This window comes from Lynx rufus, unplaced genomic scaffold (assembly GCF_022079265.1).
Source record: "Lynx rufus isolate CCGP_SWC_20201006 ecotype Redwood Valley unplaced genomic scaffold, mLynRuf1.p SCAF_2, whole genome shotgun sequence".
NCBI lineage: Eukaryota > Metazoa > Chordata > Mammalia > Carnivora > Felidae > Lynx > Lynx rufus.
This window is the reverse complement of record NW_025814834.1, coordinates 15,444,719-15,466,007: the sequence shown is the minus strand read 5'-3', so window position 1 is coordinate 15,466,007 and position 21,289 is coordinate 15,444,719. Positions and strand designations below refer to the sequence as shown.

Below are 21,289 nucleotides of genomic sequence, written 5' to 3'. Positions count from 1 at the left end.
CCACCTCAGGCCTCCATGCCTCCTCCCTACCTCCACTTCATACGTTCTTCCTCTGGATTCGGCGGTCTTACTTTCTTTAGGTCTCTTCTCAACAGGTCCTCTCCCACAAAGGCCTGTCTGTCCTGACCACCCTGACTAAAACAGCAGCCCCTCTGAGATCCTACAGGCGTAACAGTAATAAGCCCCTAAGACTTGCTAGTAGAATGTGTGTTGAGGAAAGAGAACAGCTTTCCTATCAATCTCACTCTACCAACTGCTGCGAGCAGCCTCAATCTCGGTGCTTTTCTAAATACTGCTCACGTTCGCGAATGGAGAGAAAGCGCCCAAACCAATCAGAAACAAAACTGCAGGGTTAAAAGAAAGCTTAACTTACTGTAATACAGACAAGCTTCCTGTGTAAATAATTTTTCTTAGGTCCCCCCCCCCCCATTTTACAGATAAGCCTTATCTGCTGGTTTAGAAACTCACGGCAATACAAAAAGTGAAAACTGAATCCAATCAAACTTCTACATCTACCTAACGACATACTAGAAATATAGGGGACCAGTGGAACGTATTGAACAAAATCTTAACTGTGGGAACTCTACAGGACAAATGACCCCGTTTCTTCAACAAATAAAGTGAAAGGGAGAGAGGAAAAGACAGAGATGGCTAGAGGAGCAATCTGTAAATTAAAAAGACTTAAGAAACACATCAACTTTGTACGAACATTTGAATGCCAAATCAAACTATTAAAAAACTTGAGACAACTAGAAAAATGTGAACAATGATTGGCTACTTAAGGATACTAAAGAATACTATTGCTGACTTGGGGGAATGTGGTAACGTTCTGTAATTTTGTTTATAATTATAATAAAAATTTACATGTTTTAACTAAATGACATTTCTTCTTACATCCATTCTCTAACATCTCTGTGCGAAAATACCCCCAAATTAAGAATTATGCAAGAGAAAGAACGGGCTTAGACAATAAACGGAGTTACAAGTCCACAAACAACTTTACATTTAACCATAAGCAAACAGAAACCTGTCAGCCCCATGAGTAGCAGTAGGATATATCTGCTAGTAAACCATGAATAAACTGCAGAATCTGTCGAATCCAAAAGATAGCCTCTCATCTAATGTATTTTATGCAGAATTATTGATTCTGAAAGTGTGCTAAACCACTACTATTTATAGTGATATTTAATGTGCTTCTGATTTGTTTTCCTTCCACTTACATAGAAAACAGAATGTAAACCTAAAGAACATTACCTCATCTTACATCTATCAAGCTTGATAAACAAAACTGGGAGAAAACGGAAAACCTGGAATAAACGCAAATAAAAACCCAGTTAAGATTTACTGAAAAATCCCTCTACCCAAATGATTTTGAGTGTCTCCTATTAAAAAGAACACCATAAGAGAGGGCGGTAGAAAAGCTAGTGGGCCTCAAAGCAAACTTATGATCACAATCCTTCCAAATTGGCGTAATTCTTCAAAGTTCTGACACCGAATACCAAGAAACCACTCATGTACTTGGTCCATGTTATTATCAATTAGTTCTTTAAACAGCCTCGCCCTAATCTACCGCATTAGTGGGTAGCCCTATAGATTAAATCTAACTTAAAAAAAAATCTAAATTTTAACATTTTTAGAACTTTAAAAATTTTTAGAATTGAGCCTTCTTTTACAGATGTGAAAACCACAGAACTATCTTAAGAGTTCACATGTTATCAACAGCATTAATTTATTTGAAAGCATTTCTTCCCAATTCTAAGATTCCCCTTGATTCCAAACCCGGGTTAAAGAAAAATCATCAAGAGGGGCACCTGGGTGGCTCAGTCGGTTATGTATCCGACTTCAGCCCAGATCACGATCTCACAGTTCGTGAGTTCGAGCTCCGCATCGGGCTCTGTGCTGACAGCTCAGAGCCTGGAACCTGCTTTGGACTGTTTCTCCCTCTCTCTCTGCCCCTCACCTGCGTGTACTCTCTCTCTCTCAAAAATAAATAAAACGTTAAAAAAATTTAAAAGAAAAAAAGAAAAATCATCAAGAATTGCACCTGTAAGCAAAACAGAATGAGAGTGAGCCAGTATGAAAGAGGGGAGATGGTTTAAAGTCATTAATAAGCAAAGGTATCATAATCTATAAAAAGAGCGCTTCAAGGTAATATCGTAGTCTATAATGTAAATCATTTAACACTTACTAAGGTAGTATCGTTCGCACTGACATATTCCTACACCCTATGTGAAACTGCCATTGAACTAAAGGATTACCATGAAAAAAAATGGAGACGGCTTAGTCAAAAACTGATGTAGCAACTAATTTCAAAGTGAAATGACTTCACAGAGGTACTGTGAACAGTTACTGACTCATTTACTACAAATGGGTAGAAAAGATGAAAACTTCAAATAGTACTTAAAAAGTCAACTGATTTGAAAGGAATGAAATGGAAAGTTCAGATAAGACTGGGCTACACAGCACAGAGCAAGCAAAGACCCACTGTAAATCAATCAAGAAAAGATTACAAAAAGGTGTTAAGAATTTGTCAACAAAGTATGCAGGAACCAACTATCCTCTATCCAAGGAGAGACTTTTAAAAAGCTCTAAGACTTTGTTATCTGAAGTAGAATAACTTATGTACCACCTCTCAGTATTTACTCAAACTCTTAACTACTTAGAATTCTCACCTGGAATTCAGCTGTCTTAGGATTACTTATGTGGACTGCCTTTGTTGCAGAGATGTCCAAACCAAGTTTATCAGCAATATCTTCTTGGGAGCACTAAGAAGTACATACAAAATAAATAAGGAAAAACAATGACTAAATTGAATATACAAAGTATTTAAGGCTATAAGTCAACTTACGGTCTTGTAGCAATGTAGATTCTCTGTATAAAGAAGTTAAAAAAAAAAGAAAAGAATACATGTATCAACTACTTCAGGGCCACAGCAGATATAATTTCACATTAACAGTTCTTTTACAAGGAGTTCTATCTATGATACAGAGGCAAAGTAAGTTTTCCACATGTTGATGGTGCTATAACTGTATTTGGGCCCTTCCTAAGCTAGCCTCTCACTTACCAGTCTAGTCTCTTACAACTAGCTACCCATTCCCTGAATCTTACACTCTTCCTTCCTTCCTTTTACCATTAGTGCCTTCCCCCAACCTACCTACTACCATCCCCCAACAGAGTTCTACCTCTTCCATAGATATATTCCTAGTGGCTCCAACTTCTCTCTCTTTCCTTGGTGTTCCTATGGCTTTGTTTTGATTACCATTATAATGTCTGCTAAATACATACTGACTTACGGTAGAACGACAGGAGTAAAAGCAGAATTCAAGTGGCCTGAATTCTGCCCAACATTCTTTCTACTTGATCATTTAACTTCTGTGCATCTGTGCTTGATAAAGCTCTGAGGAATAAACTCTTAAGCACTCACCCACCGAACAGAGAAAGAGGCTGGTCACAAAACCAGGATGATAGGCAGAAGGTATGAAAATAAAACTCACTATTAGATGCATTACATCTAACAAATGAGTTAACAAAATAATGCAAATAAAGTACCTGGCACAAACTAAGCGCTCAAAGAAATATTAACAGTGATGCTTAATAAATTACTAAGAACAAGTATCACATATTAATGCTAACTGCTGCAAAGGAGTTTAAAACTTAACATGAAAACTGATGATGTACCATCAGGGTACTGAACTATCTTCAACATTAGGTGATGTTGCCTAATTGCACTATTTTACCAAATGGTCTTCAAGGGCTAGTTAGTCTGCATTTCTCTTGGGGGGAAAAAAAAACACGGATGGGCTCAGATTTTATGTCAATGCCAGTTCTAATGATTCTTGCCATCCTCTCTTGGAAGGGATACTGAAGCCACATCCAGGCAGAGCAGAAAAAAGCTCCCTGATCTGCCATGGCTGCAGAGGTAGAGAATCATGGCAGGCATACTGGGAATAATCAAATTTTCTCTACAACACGGAGATGGTTTTATAACAAGATATAATGTGATGAATTAGGAAATGCAATTTAAATAATGCAATCTACTCTCAAAAAGAACTCGTCTGTATTAAAAAAAAAAAATCGTTCTGCACAGCAACATAGGTAGGTATGTGAGTGACCTTGTACTTTATCACAACAATGGAGGATAATGGACTGAGATTAGAAGCAGTTTAAATTTTTTCTTTTTATTTATTTATTTTTTAACCTTTTTTTTTATTTTTGAGACAGAGAGAGACACAGCATGAACGGGGGAGGGTCAGAGAGAGGGAGACACAGAATCTGAAACAGGCTCCAGGCTCTGAGCTGTCAGCACAGAGCCCGACGCGGGGCTCAAACTCATGGACCGCGAGATCATGACCTGAGCCGAAGTCGGCCACTTAACCGACTGAGCCACCCAGGCGCCCCAAATTTTTTCTTTTTAAACACTACTTCTGCAAAAAGGCAGGGCAACACACATGCCAAAGTCTAAACAGCAGTTAGTTCTGGGGAGGAAAATAGGGTTAGAATCCAGAGGGCCAACAGAAGGGAACAGTCATGGTTTACTCTACATGGTTCTGTACAGGTTTTGAATCCTTTCAAATCAATCCTATGTCACTTCATTTAAAATTTTTTTTTTAACATTTATTTATTTTTGAGAAAGAGCATGAGCAGGGGAGGGGCAGAGAGCGGGGAGGGATGCAGAATCCAAAGCAGGCTCCAGGCTCCGAGCTGTCAGCACAGAGCCCAACGTAGGGCTCTAACCCAAGAACCGTGAGATCGTGACCTGAGCCAAACTCGAATGCTTAACTGAATGAGCCACCCACCTGGGTGTTAAGTGTCCGACTTCAGCTCAGGTCATGATCTCACCGTTCGTGGGTTCGAGGCCCGTGTTGGGCTCTGTGCTGACAGCTCGGAGCCTGGAACCTGCTTTGGATTCTGCATCCCTCCCCCATCTCTGCCCCTTCTCTGCTTGCGTTGTGTCTTGCTTTCTCAAAAATAAATAAATGTTAAAAAATAATTTTTAAATAAAATAAAATGCAACACATTTCTTGGGGCACCTGGGTGGTTCACTTGGTTTAGCGTCTGACTTTGGCTCAGCTCATGATCTCAAGGTTCATGAATTCAAGCCCCATGTCAGGCCCTGCGTTGACAGCTCAGAACCCGGAGCCTGCTTTGGATTCTGTGTCTCCCTCTCTCTAGCCCCTCCCCAGTTCATGCTCTGTTTCTCTCTCAGAAAGAAATAAAACATTAAAAACAATTAAAAAAAACAAATTTAAAATCTAAATAAAGGACTAGTGAATCAGCAAAATGAAAACGTTGACCGAGAAGATCCGTGAGATCCCTTCCCATGTTAGCATCCTACAAATACAAATGCTCACTAAAAGGACCCGGAGAGGTTGCATCTCCCTCTCCCCACATACGTAGTAGCGTAGCCCCCACTCCTGCCTTCTGTAAATACAACACTGAGAAGTCTATGTCTGGAGTCGAGCTGAGGGGAGAAAACGAATTAGTTTTGTTTTCCTTTGGTTTGGGTTTTGCCCTACGTCATTAAGCAGAAGCTTGCTTGAATACTCAAGAACCACACTGTAGGCACCACATAAATGCTCAGCAAGAGAAGAAGGAACTATAAACGGCATACATATTTTATTCTTTTCAAATGGTCAATCTGCAGGGGGAAGGGGATTTCCTTCTATTTTGTAATAAAATTCATTTCCTGATTCAAGCCTTTTATGTCAGCTTTTCAACTCAAAGCAAATGTTGTGAACATGTTCAAAGACCAGTTTAATGTGTAACAGTCCACAAACCCTTAACCAGGGCGGCATCTAGTGGGCACAGACACAACCAAATTAAGACTAAATATTCTAACTTCAACAGTCTGGTTATGAAATTCATTGCGAATTCAACCCTTAACATTTCCATGCTAATAAAAAATACACAGTTATCTGTCATTTAAGACTGTTTTGTCCTTCATGATTTTCAGTGACTAAAAAGAAAACATTTCTTCACTAGAAATTGTACGTTCTCAAGTGAAAACATTTTTCTAGAACCTGGAAATGTTAGCAGTCCTGCTTTTGTAAGTTCGTGTCAGGAATCAGAGAATACAGTAATTCAGGGATTCACTGTCAACAATCAGCTGCACAGAAAAGCACACAGGACATACCAGAGCAAAGGTAAGCGCTTCGGTGAATCCGGCGGCTGCCATGTCATACCGTAGGAGCTCTGTGAGCTTATTAAGAGGAAACTGAAAAAAAGATATTTCACTTTATTTCACCTCAATAAAATTTCCTACTGACAAAAGGTTTAAACAAAACATGTCATTAAAAGGAAAACCCCCTTCCATCCTAATACCGCTAGCACCCCCGTTTTAGCCCTCCCCACCGCCCCACTACCCCACTATTCCTACACAGATGTACAAACCCCCACTTGACCTCTCCCACACCAAACTTCTGCCTTCAGGCCAGGTTGAGGAAATGAATATCCCAGTTAAAGATTCAAAAGGGCTCCAAACTCAAAACCTGTCTTTCTTCAAGTACTAGCCATCACAAGTTTTCAACTTACTCTAATCCACTGGGCATCTGTTTTGTATCCTCTCCATAGCAAATGCCTCTCATGGCACAGCATGTCCAAATGCTACTTAATTCCTATGTTCTGTTTTTCCCAAAACCTTCCTGCCATTCAATAATCAGTCTCTCACAATAAGGAATATTTATTTAAGGGTGCAATCTTACTTGATTAGCTATGGTGTATGTTTTCGGGAGAGCCATCTGAATGTTGTTATATCCGTAAGCAATAGCTGCGTCTTCCACAATATCACATGCGTGGATAACGTCAGCTCTGGTTGGAGGGATCTCAATCTCAATCTGATTCCCGTCGCCTATTACTTCGGACTTTAAATGCATCCTGGTTAGAAGCTTGGCAATATTTTCTGGAGTTTCTCTGAAACAGGAATGTACAATCCATAAACTTCACTGGATTACTTAAAACATGCTTATATTTTGGGGCGCCTGGGTGGCTCAGTGGGCTCAGTCATGATCTCACGGTTTGAGTTTGAGCCCCGCGTCGGGTCGGGCTCTGTGCTGACAGCTCGGAGCCTGGAGCCTGCTTCTGTTTCTGTGTCTCCCTCTCTCTCTGCCCCTCCCCTGCTCACACTCTGTCTCAGTCTCTCTCAAATATAAATAAACATTAAAAAATTTAAAAAAAAATGCTTATATTTTGTTTTAAAATACTCTAAGTATCACCTTTCTTTCGGAGTTCCGTTCGATACTAGATATCACAACAGAGGATTTATTATCACTTACTCTGAAAAGATATGAAAACCCTAAGCATTCTTCCAAGAAAAATTAAAGTCCTGTGGGTACTTCATTCTTTAATTCTCTCCAACAGTAAATAAATGTTTTCAAAGCGTACCTGATTCCAACTTTTTTGTTAATTAGATCAGCTCTCACTATCTCTTTTCGGTAAGCCAGTTCCTTCAAAGAGAAAAAGTTTGAGAAGCTTCAGTCATTCCCTGTCAGCTACAGTGTTAGACTCTAATTTTACGTCATCTTACTGTGCAGTTTGCCCTCCCAAAAAAACGTTGTTAGAGCGAGACACTGAAAATAAACATAATGTTTCGAAAACATTATGGGGAAATAAATCTGCTACATTACGTTCATAACTGAACATTCTACTTGCTAGACAACAGGAACTTCTCAGAAATATAAAATGTCAAACACTTTTCTCTTAGATGATCAATCACCACTCTCTACAATAAAACCCTGGTACATCATTTCTAAGATGCTTATAAATCCTAAGGATTTTGAATCTCCTCTCACGCAAGCTGGTGTATACAACCAAGAAAGAGTTCAAATACCACCTTGTACGAACTATCAAATATCAACATTAAGCTAAATCTAAGTGTTACAAAGAAACTCCTTTCTTATCATTTATTCTGGTGGGGAATGCGACCAGGTGCCCCCAGGCAGTGCTAGCGATCACCAATCTGCTCTAGAAGGTAGGGCTGGAAGCATCTCATAAATTGGTACTCACTCTCCTTCAAACAGCACATAACTGTGCCACGTTAGGTAGGAACAAGTATGTATAAAACTCAGGCTTTTCGGCACCTTTGCACACATATCTATGAATGTTTCTTATCACTAAATTACTCTCAAAAGTGTAACTACCACTAGCAAAAAAGGCTATATCTAAAAATGTTTGGATTCAAGTAAGGACAATGGGCCAGAGGCCTGCCATTCAAAATGCAGTGCTCAGGCAGAAACATCATCAGCACCCAGTGCCTCTTAGAAATGCAGACTCTTTGGCCTTGTTGCTGGGAGCAGTGACAATGGATCTACTGAATCCAGATCTGATATCAAGATCCTGAGCTGATGTGACTGCACGTTAGGGTTTAAAAAGTACAAAACCAGATGCTACTGACTGCCACAGAAACAACCTTCACTGAGTCGTTAATATGAACTAAACAGTACGAGACACTTTGATGATACTTCAAAGAGGGTTAAGAACCTTAACCCTCACAACAGATACTATTAGATTTCTTATTTGTGAAATGAGAATAGTAAATTTTAGATGAGTAACTATTCCCCGATCACAACAATGGTAAGCTGCTGAGGTTGTGATGCTATATTCCCAGTGCTTACAAACATGCTCACAAGAGAATAAGCACTTGGTATACAATTAATGAGTAAGTGTGTCCAAGCAGCAAATGAACAAACACGTGAACTGACATGTTCAGGCAGCCTAATTCCAAGGCTCCCACCATCAACCACCAGCCTCTCTCACTGCCTTCCACTTATCTTTTCAGGTCCTCTTAGTCTTTTATATGAAATAACAGAAGACTAGGAAGAACTTCCAAAGTGTTTTAAAAAACATGCTATTTCACATGAGGAACAATCAGTTCCTCAGAAGGTCATTCTCTTCTGGGAGGACAATCCGAGAAGAGCTGTTTTAATCCACATTTATAAGGAAATAAATTAACAAATGACAACACTGATACAGTACTCCTGTTCAGAAATCCCATCATTTCAAATTTATGAAACCTCTTTATAATGCAAACAAATTCAAGGAATTAGCTACATGAGAAAAGTCAACCAAATTTTAACGTATCTTTTTCTTCCTCAAAGTACATATTTCACTTTTGTTAATACTTGACGATTCTTGGGGCGCCTGGGTGGCTCAGTCGGTTGGGTGGCCGACTCCAGCTCAGGTCACGATCTCACAGTCCAGGAGTTCGAGCCCCGCGTCGGGCTCTGTGCTGACAGCTCAGAGCCCAGAGCCTGCTTTGGATTCTGTGTCTCCCTCTCTCTCTGCCCCTCCCCTGCTCATACTCTGCCTCTGTCTCTCAAAAATAAACATTAAAAAAAAAAAGTTAAACAAAAAATACTTGACAGTTCTTCACATTAAAGAGAAAAAAACTTTCTCAACTCGAGACATCACTGTAAAACAAACTAAAAAGCTATCTCTGGCTGATTCCAAGTACTACTGTGGCAAATCACATAAACGGCCAATTCTTCCCAACTCTGCTGCATCCATCGACTCACGATGTAACACTTACGGCCCCACACTGAGAAATGAGAGTCTATTTCACCCTCCTTGAATCTAGCAAAATGACTGGCTTAGGCCAACAGGACACCATGCTTAAAAATACTGAAGCACTGGACTTGCTCTCTCTCGCTGCTGGGAACCCTGCAACTGCCACCACGTAATAAAGACCAAACTACCTTGCTGGACGTGACAGACACTTGACCTGGGTACTCCAAGGCTAAGCAGACTTGAGCGAGGCCATCAAAGGTCATCTAGCTGCTAGCCTACCAACCAGCTGATGACCCGGAACAAGGCTGGCAGAGGTTAGCCAAGCCAGCTCAGACCAGAACTACCCAGCTGACCAACAGAATCATGATTCTATTGTTCATGGTCATGAACAAATCTTTGTTGTTTTAAGTCACTAAGTCTTAAGATATCAGTTAATTATATAATAAAAGCTAACAGCCACTAAAAATTTTTAACTGAAACTGCCCATAATTTCAACGTTTTCTATAGTTATACATTTATTTTGAATTATCATCAATATTCTAGAATAAAATAGGATGCTAAATTACTCATGTTTTCAGGACGGGGTGTTCTGACCTCAGCAGGTTTCATCTACTTTAAAAGCTATTTAAATAGTAGAAACTATTCCAGGCTGTGATCCACTTTTTAAGTGACGGAGGAATAGTGAAAATTCCAAAGAAAAAGAGCTTAAAGAATGGCCTCGCTGAATCATAACCACAACTAAATGACTAATACAGTCATGTGTTGGAATGGTCATCTTTATTTATAAAACCATCTTAGGGGAAGAAAAAAACCCAGTCAGTTAAGAATAATGTTGGTTTAGATTTCTTTTTCTTTTACTAAGATCCTACGTCTGGACAATAATTGTGCTTATTCCTTAGTCCTGCTAATACATTCGGAATTTTTAGTTACAGTGATGGCCTTTAGCAACTGTTAACTCAAACGTGAACAGATTAATTAGGCTTGGAGGGCTGAGTTATCTTAAAAGGGGTCAGACTATAAATTACCCAGTTAACTAGCTACTAGAAGAAATCAGAGGAATTCTGGCCACGTACTGTGGTCATATAACGGAGCTGGTGGCTGAAGCCCAACTGTCACACAGCTCTACCACTTAACAGCAAGAGGCAAGCTATTTAACATCTGAAGGTCTCTAACTCCATCTGGGAAAGGGCATAATAACAGCACCCACCTTCACAGGGTCGATGTGATTATGTCCATGTAATGCACATGGTACAGGGCCTGGCATGTGGGTGGACGGACAGACGGACATACAACGAGCACTCTAGCACCACTATTGTTACCACCTGTGTTATCTATCAAGTCCACTTCTTAAATACTTACTGGAAAGGTGTATGATTTTCCATTAGGAAAAACTACCTCAGCGGCTTCAACCCTTAGGAAAAAAAAAAAAAGAGAAAGCCAGAAATAAAACACTTAAAAAAAAGGCAGGGAGTTCTAGAAATGAACGTATGGCTCACAAGTCTCTCACTTGGCCTGTAACAGTAGCCTCAACACATTCAATCCATTCACGTTCCAACACTGCCGCCTGGATTAATCCCCCTGCACTCGCCGCCCCCCTGCTGTTGCACTCCCCGTGGCTCCCATCTCTCCTGGGGCAGCGCACGCCTGATGTTCTCTTCTCGGGGCTGCAAAGCACGCTTCCCCTGTGGGCTCCCCGCCAACACGGACGCACACACCCAGCCTTCACCAGGGTGCTGTGTTACACCACGAGAGCTGGCTACGCAACCGCTCAGGGGCGCATCAAGCAACAAAACTGGCACTGCCACGCGATTTCAGGCGTGGGCTCTGCAGTGATGCAGCTATTCTGAATTATGATGAACACTTGAATGAACAATGATGCTGATACGCAGCAAGGGCCATTTAAATGTTGTCTAAGCCAACAATAGGCTCTGGAAAAAAATACAGAGATCTTAGTGATACATAGAGGATAAATGCTTCGCTCTCCTACGTGCTTCCCTACTTGTTTAGCTGTTCCTCAGCTGCCCCTCCATGTTTACATCCTCAAATCCAACGATCCTTAAACACAGCTTAAATTTCGTTGCCTCCACGAGGTCTGCCCAGGTGCCTCAGCTGGCAACAACCTGCCCTTACAGCCAGAACGTCACTGAAATTTATTTTAAAGTACTTATCACTTTTTATTGTATACATTTATGTTCGGATCTTAGTCCCCGCAAAGAGAGGATATATTCTAATCACCAGAGCCACGTTTTTCATCTTTACGTCTAACACAAGGCCTCACTGCTTTGCCTTCAGAACAACAGGCTGTCAATAAAGATGTCAAATGAACTTACGTAAACGGATTCTCACAATATTCACTGAACATGGTGACAATAACATCGAGAACTATTTTTGCCTGCAAAAAAAAAAAAAAAGGAAAAGACAAATATTGTAATCTACAGATATATTCTCTCTTCACTCAGATGGAAGTGAAAATTTAATTTAGTCCTCAAACATCTAAAAATGAGACTTTATATATACATTCTAAAAAAGGGAGTGGAATAAGAGCTTGTGAGCTAAAGTAGGCCTAGCCGTACCTTCAGGTGGTCTGTATTTATTCAGTTCTCTGAGAGTTAACAATCCATGACTGAAACAAATCATCCACTTCCCCCGGCCCTCCCCCTTGGGTTCACCAAGTTCCAAGGGAGACAAACGGCTAAGTCTGGGGGTAAACCTCATCAGTGTCCTAGATCTCTGCAGCCAGGCGCCCGACTCCTGGCTCGACCACTCACTAGTAACTGGACTTTGGGCCAGTTCTTTACCATCTCTGTAGTTCACCATCTTCATCTGTTACATGGAGACAATAAAATTCCTACAGTCTCATCTGGTATTATGAAGATTAAATGTTTTAATGTGAGAGCAATGCCTGGCATACTGCAAGGGCCATACAGATTTCTTAAAGTTTTTAACTGGAAAAATATTCTCAGAAAAAAATACAGTAAACTTATTGGGATATAGGCTTTGCTTTTACATACCCTTCACTGTTTAAATGTAAGATTTAGGAAAGCTACCTAAAGGTCTGTTAACGTATGAATTCTTTTTAATTGGTAAATAGTGTAAGCCATCATCACTCTAGGATTTCTGACGGCAAATGTGGCCCATAAAAGTTATAAATGAAATACCTTACAGTGGTGTCCAATCCTGTTAAGATGTATTAGATGCCATTTATCTGCCCTATTTCTACAGGCCAGGCTTCTCCTGCCGTTCAAGCTTATCTTTCCCAATTTGCTTACCTGCCACCTCACCTTACGCCTTACTTAACCCGTGTAAAGAAATCGGGGGTGGGGGGTGTTTCATAGCAATCTAATATACGTATTTACTAAAAGTGACTGAACTAGTATTCTACATACTCTAGATATCATCACATGCACATGCCCTTTGTCAACTTGCTAAATAATGCTTCTTTATAGCCAGTTCATTTTTAAAAACTTATTACCAGGTACACAAGGCACCAAATTACTCAGCATTTAAATTAAGCCAACTAAAACAAACAAGTTATACAACACTTTATTCCATTTCTCAATTTTACAGTTAGGTATATGGCTAATTCTCCCACCAGAATGAGTTCCTTAAAGTCAAGAAACTTGTACCTCATTAAATTCACAGCACTGGAAAGACAGAAGTACTCATTAAAGGTTTGTTGATTAAATGAACACACCATTACCAAGTACAGAACATCTACAGTTTTCTTTTAAAAAAAATTTTTTTTTTTCCAACGTTTTTATTTATTTTTGGGACAGAGAGAGACAGAGCATGAACGGGGGAGGGGCAGAGAGAGAGGGAGACACAGAATCGGAAACAGGCTCCAGGCTCCGAGCCATCAGCCCAGAGCCTGACGCGGGGCTCGAACTCACGGACCGCGAGATCGTGACCTGGCTGAAGTCGGACGCTTAACCGACTGTGCCACCCAGGCGCCCCTACAGTTTTCTAATTTCTAAATTTCTGAAGTATGTTCCCATCTACGAAATCAACACTTTGTAGTTCAGCCATATAGTCTTGGCCAGAAATAAAATCTGTCCTACAGTATAAAAGTGGAATCTGTTTCACTTACCTTAGTAAAGTCCGTTCCTGTGCATTCAATAAATACATTTCGAGTATTTACAGTTATTTTGGAATGATTTCCTGCAACAAACACAAGGTAACAAAAACAATCAGTTTCAGAAATACAGGTGCGCTAAAAAAGCTCTCCAACACAGGAATGACATTTTCAATTAGGACACGATATAAACTGATATCTCAGAGGTAAGGTGAAAACGCAACTTTTATTTTAAGCCCCCACTGCAAGCAGGTGCATCAAGAGAAAACAGTAACCAACTGTTACTAAGTGCATTCAGCCCACCAGCTGCTCTGCCGGCACCGGAAGAAGCCGTCTCCTCACACCTTCACCACAACCCTGTGCCGGAGCTGCAGGTAGAACGAACATTCAGAGCTTGAGCTCCTTGACCCTGATCCCAATCCATGAAGCAGCAAGGCTATGATATGGTCTCAGTCCGGCTACTCTGAAGCTCAGGTTCTGAACCACTGTAACAGCTCAAGTCCAAGACCTCAAGGACAAGAAACTCTTCTCATCATGAATCAACTAAACCTTCTCCTCTCCAAAAGGGTAACATCTACGGCTCTGAGGTCATTAAATTTTGTGAATACATTCAAGTTGCCTCATCAAACAAGCCCTCAGGACTGAGAAAAAGAGGGCCGAAATTCAGCTTAAAAGTTTTAACTATAAAATAGCAGGTTACTGATGAATGGATAAAGAAATTGTGGTTTATATACACAATGGAGTACTACGTGGCAATGAGAAAGAATGAAATTTGGCCCTTTATAGCAACGTGGATGGAACTGGAGAGTGTTATGCTAAGTGAAATAAACCATACAGAGAAAGACAGGTACCATATGTTTTCACTCCTATATGGATCCTGAGAAACTTAACAGAAACCCATGGGGGAGGGGAAGGAAAAAAAAAAAAAAAAAGAGGTTAGAGTGGGAGAGAGCCAAAGCATAAGAGACTCTTAAAAACTGAGAACAAACTGAGGGTTGATGGGGGGTGGGAGGGAGGGTGATGGGTATTGAGGAGGGCACCTTTTGGGATGAGCACTGGGTGTTGTATGGAAACCAATTTGACAATAAATTTCATATATTGGGGGAAAAAAAAAGAAAAAAAACAGCAGGTTAGACAGAATTTGAGCTTAACCAAGCAAATCACAGGCTAAAACCAAAATATCAACACGCTCTGGAAGAACAGGACAGAATCCAGAGACTGGCACCAGTAAGTACCTATGTACCGATATTTACACATTTAAACATTATATACTGGGGGACCCTGGGGGGGCTCAGTCAGTTGAGTGTCTGACTTCAGCTCATGTCATGACCTCGCAGTTCCTGGGTTTGAGCCCTGAGTGGGGCTCCACACTGACAGCCTGCTGGCGATTCTCTCTCTCTCTCCCTCTCTCTCTCTGCCCCTCCCCCACTCATGCTCCATCTGTCTCTCTCTCTCTCAAAAATAAATTAACACTAAAAAAAATAAAATTAAAGGGGCGCCTGGGTGGCTCAGTCGATTGAGCATCCGACTTCTGCTCAGGTCATGGTCTCACGGTACATGAGTTTGAACCCGGCACTGGGCTCACTGCTGTCAGTGCATAGCCCACTTCAGATCCTCTGTCTGCCTGTCTCTCTGCCCTTCTCATGCTATAAAAAAATAAACGTTAAAAATTTTTTTTTGTTATATAAAAACACCAGTAAAACGTTTATTAAATAAAAACCATTACAATAAAATCTACAAATTCTGAGATTCCAGATGAAGATTTGATTTGATTCAGCCAAGTCTAAAGTTCAATTCTACAGAAATATTGAAGGATAAAACAGAAAAAAACCCAAAAAACAGAAAACAAACAAAAAACCCTGAGGCTCAAGAAACAACTCACCATTGATGATCGGAGGCATTGAAAGGACGACACCGTTGCTATCATAGATAACTGGGAACAGGGGTTTATTTTCAATGATATGTAAGTAATGTTTAAGTTGGTTGTCAGTCTGAAAAAAAGGAAGCCAAACTGTGAATTAGTTTACACACCTATCTAGCACAGAAAAATAATAAAATGGTCCCAAATGAGAGAAAGTTCTAGATTTGATTTGCTAATATAAATATCTCAATAGCCTTGTATACCTCCTCTCCAACAGAAGAAGAGACGAGAGCACAGCCTAGTCATTTTTCAAGACTGAAAACAGATTTGCAAGCCTGAATGGTCTCAAGCAAAACACAAACCATCACAAAACTACCTCAACAGGAAAGAAATCACTGGCCAATCAGGCCAAGGATAAGAGCTGCTTTTTCTGAATGATACCTACTACTTTTATTTTTCAAATGCCATTTAAAGTGACTACTAAAGGATTTTAACTGCTGGAACCTAAAATGCTAAACAGTAGGAGGTAGATACATTGTAATATTTTTTCTCACAAAAAACTAGCTTAATCTTATTCTTCGTATTCTCATGAGGTTTAATTATACCTGGACAGGAATATCACAATGTGACATATTCCGCTGCATTGGTTCTCAATTCTAGCTGTAGATTAAAATCACCAAGAGGTTAAAAAAGTAACAAAAATATGCCCAGGCCACACTCTAGATCAAAGGAATCAGTAGCTCGTGGATGGAGCTAAGACACAGTTTTTTAAAAGGACTCATTTAAAATAATTTTTTAAAATAAAAATTAAAAGTAGTCATTTACATCTCCCTATTCCAAGACCAGACATTAAAGGAATTTTCTTGATTTATGGAGCGCTATTGCATAAGATAAAAAAAACAATCTACCTTGTATATGTTCATCAATTCACAGGCTGTATACTCCTTGGTCTTATTTAGAGGCTTGAATTTGATATCTGAAGGTCGCTTTGCAGTGTAAGTAAAAGGGCCTGACAAAGTGTCCAAATCATGGGTACCAATAGCAACCAAGGCTCTTTTCCTAAATGTTGAGAGAAAAGAGGGAGAGGACAGACAAAACAAGTTCTAATAGTCCAAAGCAGATATTCAGGAGCTAACAGACGTTTTAACAAAACGATTTTTGACACTTCCCTAAAATAGCCTGTTATTACAAGGCAAGTTTAGAAGAGTATAATGAACAAATTCTCACAGCCATCCAAAGTAATGAGAAATTCTAGCTACTTAAAACACATTATTTCAGGAGCCAGAATAGATTCCTTGCTGCAGTGCTCTCCTAAGTACTGTGTTAACTAGGACATTAGTGAACACACCCTTTTTCTTTTAACTCCTCTTTGGGTCTTCAAGTGAACAAATGTTTTATTAGAATAAACTACCAACTGCTGTGTTTTTTGGTTTTTCTATATTTTCCTTAATTTTCTGTCACAAAGCTGTATGACCTCAATAAGGGAAAAAATTAAATAACTGTGAATTACATTTAAAATTTAATGTGCAAGGGAAGTTCAGAAGGTATTAATTTCATTTGTTCTACAGTTTATGTGCAAAGGATTTAAGGAAATTTTAGGAATTTATAGCAAGATTAGGAGAGAAAGAAATAGAAACAGGAATATAAAACAGAGGCAGGAACAATATTAATACTAATTTAGAATCTAAAGGCCTACAGTCTTAGCACACAGTGTCACAAATTTAGCTCTAAGCTTTCTGAAAGACAATTCAAAAAGAAACTTGGTCAAAATGTATGCCATTCTTAAGACTTCTTAAAATTAGTTTTAGAGGGAAATACAAATATATTTTAGTATTTATGTATAAGTGCATATACACACCAGATAAAATGCATTGGCAATCAAGGATTTTATGAAGGTCCACATTACATGACCTGTGAAATAGTTTTCAAAAGTTGTAAGAAATAAATCTTGGTCATCCTTCAAGACAGGTAACAAGAAATTTAAGAAATAAAACTGTTAACAAGCACAAAGAAGTGTTACTTTACTCTGAGTTATGTGCTTCCAGAAGATAGTAACTCCAGAAATATCATAGGTTGTAATACACAGTTCCATAAGTTTAGATACATTAACTCAAATCCATGTGTAAGAAGGTCCATGTGTGTGTTTTGTTTTTTTTTAATTTTTTTTTAATGTTTATTTATTTTTGAGACAGAGAGAGACAGAGCATGAACGGGGGAGGGTCAGAGAGAGGGAGACACAGAATCTGAAACAGGCTCCAGGCTCTGAGCTGTCAGCACAGAGCCCGACGTGGGGCTCGAACTCACGGACCGCGAGATCGTGACCTGAGCCGAAGTCGGCCGCCCAACGACTGAGCCACCCAGGCGCCCCGTGTGTGTTTTTTTAAGATAGTAATGATTCCTTAATCCTAAGAGTATCCCCACAAAAGGTCACTAAATTTCGATTTCAAACCCATCACAAAAAAATAAATTCCATATGAATCAAAGAGCTATGCATTTGGAAAAACGAGATAAACACACATACACTCACAGAAGGAACTACAAAAATTATTCAAAAGAAAATACAGGACAATGTGTAAAACTGGAGTAGGACACCCCTTAAGACACAAAATATATCCCAGATATATGAAAATATGCAACCTAAAAAGAAGTTAGAAATCAAGATTTCCCTATCATACTGGCAAAAATTGTAAAGTCTTGCCCTGAAAAAGCAGGGGAGAGCTGAAAGAACAGAGTGGGAAATTCAGTGGTTGCCAACTGCAGAGGTCTCGCCTAGCTAAGTGTTTTGAATCTGAGTCTAAGTATTCAAAAGTCTCTGCTGGCAAGACAAAATCACTCCTCAGAGAAAATCAAGAACCTTACCCATAACATAACATTCTATGTGCAATCAAAAGACAGGGAAATGGGACTCCTACTCTAGACAAAAAACCAGCCTGTAAAAACCAATGCTAAGATGACCCAGACTGTCAAATCACCATGCAAATTTTAAAGCTGCTACCATAAAAAATGTTCAAGAATTATGGGGAAAATATACACATAAGGAGCAGAAAAGGAAATAACAGAAAAAAATAAAAAAATAAAAAAAAAGAAAGAAACACTTAAGAAGAAGCCAAGAGGGGGCACCTGGGTGGCTCAGTGGGTTGAGCATCTGACTTCGGCTCGGATCATGATCCCATGGTCAGTGAGTCAGAGCCCCACTTAGGGTGCTGCTGTTAGCTCGGAGCCTAGGGCCTGCTTTGGATTCTGTCTCCCTCTCTCTCCGCACCTCCCCTGCGTGTATACTGTTTCTCTCTCAAAAATTAAAAAAAAATAAAAAAAAGTTTGGTTTGTTTAAGAAACCAAATGGATTCTAGAGATGAAAAAGGTAAAAATTCAGTGGACACTTCCGGCCAAGATGGAGTAACACACTAGATTTACAGTCTTGCCTGAAACCACAAAAGGGGAAAACACAGGAAACTGTTTCATGGGTGGCCCTGGACATGAGGCAGTGAAGGCAATCCCTGACAGACAGCAAATCAATGAAGGGAGCCCCACGACTGCCCGGCTTACTGCCTCGAGGGGTTTCCACGCTGTAAGGCAGGGAAGGGGGACAGGGTTGGAGATCAGCAGACTCCTGAGTATGTAACGGGGAGTCTGGGGAGACCAAGACTGCTGGAGTTCACCGGAAACAGTACTGAAGTGGACAGGGCCATCAGAATCCTGGACATCTGCAGAGGAACCCCCTCAAGGGTTCTGCTGAGTACTGACCAGCGCACACACGTGAGGAAGTTACTCGAGGACAGAGAAAGAACTATTGGAAGAACAGTGTCCGTGCAGACGGAAAACCTGTTTCCTGTGGGAAGGGATCAAGTAGACAGAAAGGTCTTGCCTCCGGATTAGCAGTTTGCCCTACACAGAACCTAATCAAAGAGGGGAAAAGGCAATAAAACCAAAAGCTGGGTTTTTTAGATCAATACGATCGGTCCTCCAGCCACAGTGATCAAGGGAACAGACAGGAATGAAAAGGTGGTATCACTACAGACATTAAGAGGGGCACCTGGGAGGTTCAGTCGGTTAAGCTACTCTGGATTTCCCCTCAGGTCATGATCTCCTTATTCGTGAGATCAGCCCCATCTCGGCTTGGTATGTTCTCTCTCCCCCATCTGCCCCTCCTCCACACACACTCTCTCTCTCTCTCTCTCTAAGAAAACATCGTGAACCACTTTATGCCAATACATTTGATAATGTAAATGAGATGAGTGTATTTCTTGAAAAAAAGTTTCCAAAGCCCATGCAGGTTAATTAAGATTTACTGACAGGTAAGGACACTGGCACACCAGAGTATCAGGATGTAGTTTATTTCTCCCGGTAGAAAAAGCTCAGGATTCCCAGAAATACCACATAAACAGAGGTTAAAGCTGAATTAAGTGAGGAAATGCCTTCCAATTTAGTTAAAAATAGATTCTTCAAATAAAGTATGTCCAGAACATATAATCGGGCTCAACCACTTACTAGCTATACCTATGCTGGTCAGAAATCTTTTGTTCATTTGAGATATTTAAATTCTTATTGTTTTGCTTAATAATGACATTAACAAGCTAACACACAGACTATTTTTACAGCAGAACTGGGAATATTGAGAAACTGAAAAAGTTTCTTTTACCACATAAACAAAGATGTTTCTGGAAATAGAGACCTACTGCTGTTTTATTTTTAAAACACTTCATCCCAGAAGAAAACATCCAGGGTCCCCTCCACCCCTTCCCCATCACTTACACAAAAGCCTCTTCTAGTCTCCAGTTTACCAAACTGCGATTACCGCAATTAATAAATTTTTCTATTTTTATTCAAGACATCTCTAACTGTTAATCATACCTTTTGATCAGCATGAGATATGCTGATATATTTCAGGACCAATACAAAAAAACCTTGCTATGTTAGCTAAAGCTTGATTTTATCCGTAAATACATCATTTACTTCCATTAGGATTTTTTAAATGCTGAAGTTAGTTCAAAGACTCCCACTGTTACCCTCCTTGACCTTTAGGAGTTCAGGAATTATACAGGTTTGAAGATCACTGCGCTAAAGGAGCATATGGGAAATGATCAGCAGTAATGTCCAATAAGTAAGAAAATTCAGTTACTTAGAAGTCTCAAGTTTCATCTGTCAAATTTATAATTATACTCAAGAAGAGACATCAAGCCAAAATTTTTTCCATTTTAAAATGACAGGTCATACTTCAAATTACCACCATTTAACATTTAGTAGTATAATGCACTACTAAGAATTTGAACCAAACGACAATAACACAAACATAAAAACCAAGGAAATCTCTAGGACTAGATATTTCTTCTCCATACAGTTTTCCCAATAGAGCTCTTGTTTCTCCATCTATGCACTGTTTATAAGCAGTAACAAATAGCTGTCTGGTAAAATCTAAACTGATTGCAATTTAGCTAAGCAGATTTAAACTTGTTACTCTCACAGATTAATTTAGAAACGCTTTGAAAAAATCTGCAGAAGAAGAAAGGAAGGAGGGAGGGAAGGGGGGGTAGAGAGAGAGAGAGAGAGAGAGAGAGAGAGAAAGGGGTAAAAAGGAAAAAGAGGAGGGAAGGGACAGAGGAAGGTAAGGAGGACAGAAGAGGCAACGACAAACCTGCAAATGTTCTGATGTAGTTTCTCCTGAAGTTCAATGAAGCTGTCGTATCGATCTTTAGTGAACTTGATATTCCGGAGAACCGCAGCCACAGCATAAGGGCGTATTCTTGCCGTCTGCAGTGCATCAGGCCGTTAGATAGAGTCCAGACTAGGGCCTTTCTTTGTAATAACGTCTTGTAAAACAAAGTTAGCTGCACTCTCGATACTATCACAAATTCGCA

The 21,289-nt window shown here is 39.9% G+C and overlaps 1 protein-coding gene across 7 annotated transcripts in view; it reads right to left on the bottom strand.

Moving 5' to 3' along the window:
• FARSB (phenylalanyl-tRNA synthetase subunit beta) overlaps positions 1-21,289 on the bottom strand; it is an 82,877-nt gene that overhangs the window by 38,589 nt on the left and 22,999 nt on the right. For all 7 annotated transcript variants that reach the window (XR_006962603.1, XR_006962604.1, XM_047082323.1 and 4 more), the window contains 10 exons: positions 21,067-21,182; positions 16,343-16,493; positions 15,456-15,564; positions 13,589-13,659; positions 11,832-11,893; positions 10,861-10,912; positions 7,381-7,442; positions 6,702-6,909; positions 6,134-6,214; positions 2,673-2,765 (listed from right to left, as the gene is read on the bottom strand). Coding sequence is in view for 5 of the 7 variants with exons in the window: in XM_047082323.1 (XP_046938279.1) it covers positions 2,673-2,765; positions 6,134-6,214; positions 6,702-6,909; positions 7,381-7,442; positions 10,861-10,912; positions 11,832-11,893; positions 13,589-13,659; positions 15,456-15,564; positions 16,343-16,493; positions 21,067-21,182 (1,005 nt within the window). In the remaining 2 variants the exon portion in view is untranslated. The remainder of the gene's footprint in view (positions 1-2,672; positions 2,766-6,133; positions 6,215-6,701; positions 6,910-7,380; positions 7,443-10,860; positions 10,913-11,831; positions 11,894-13,588; positions 13,660-15,455; positions 15,565-16,342; positions 16,494-21,066; positions 21,183-21,289) is intronic.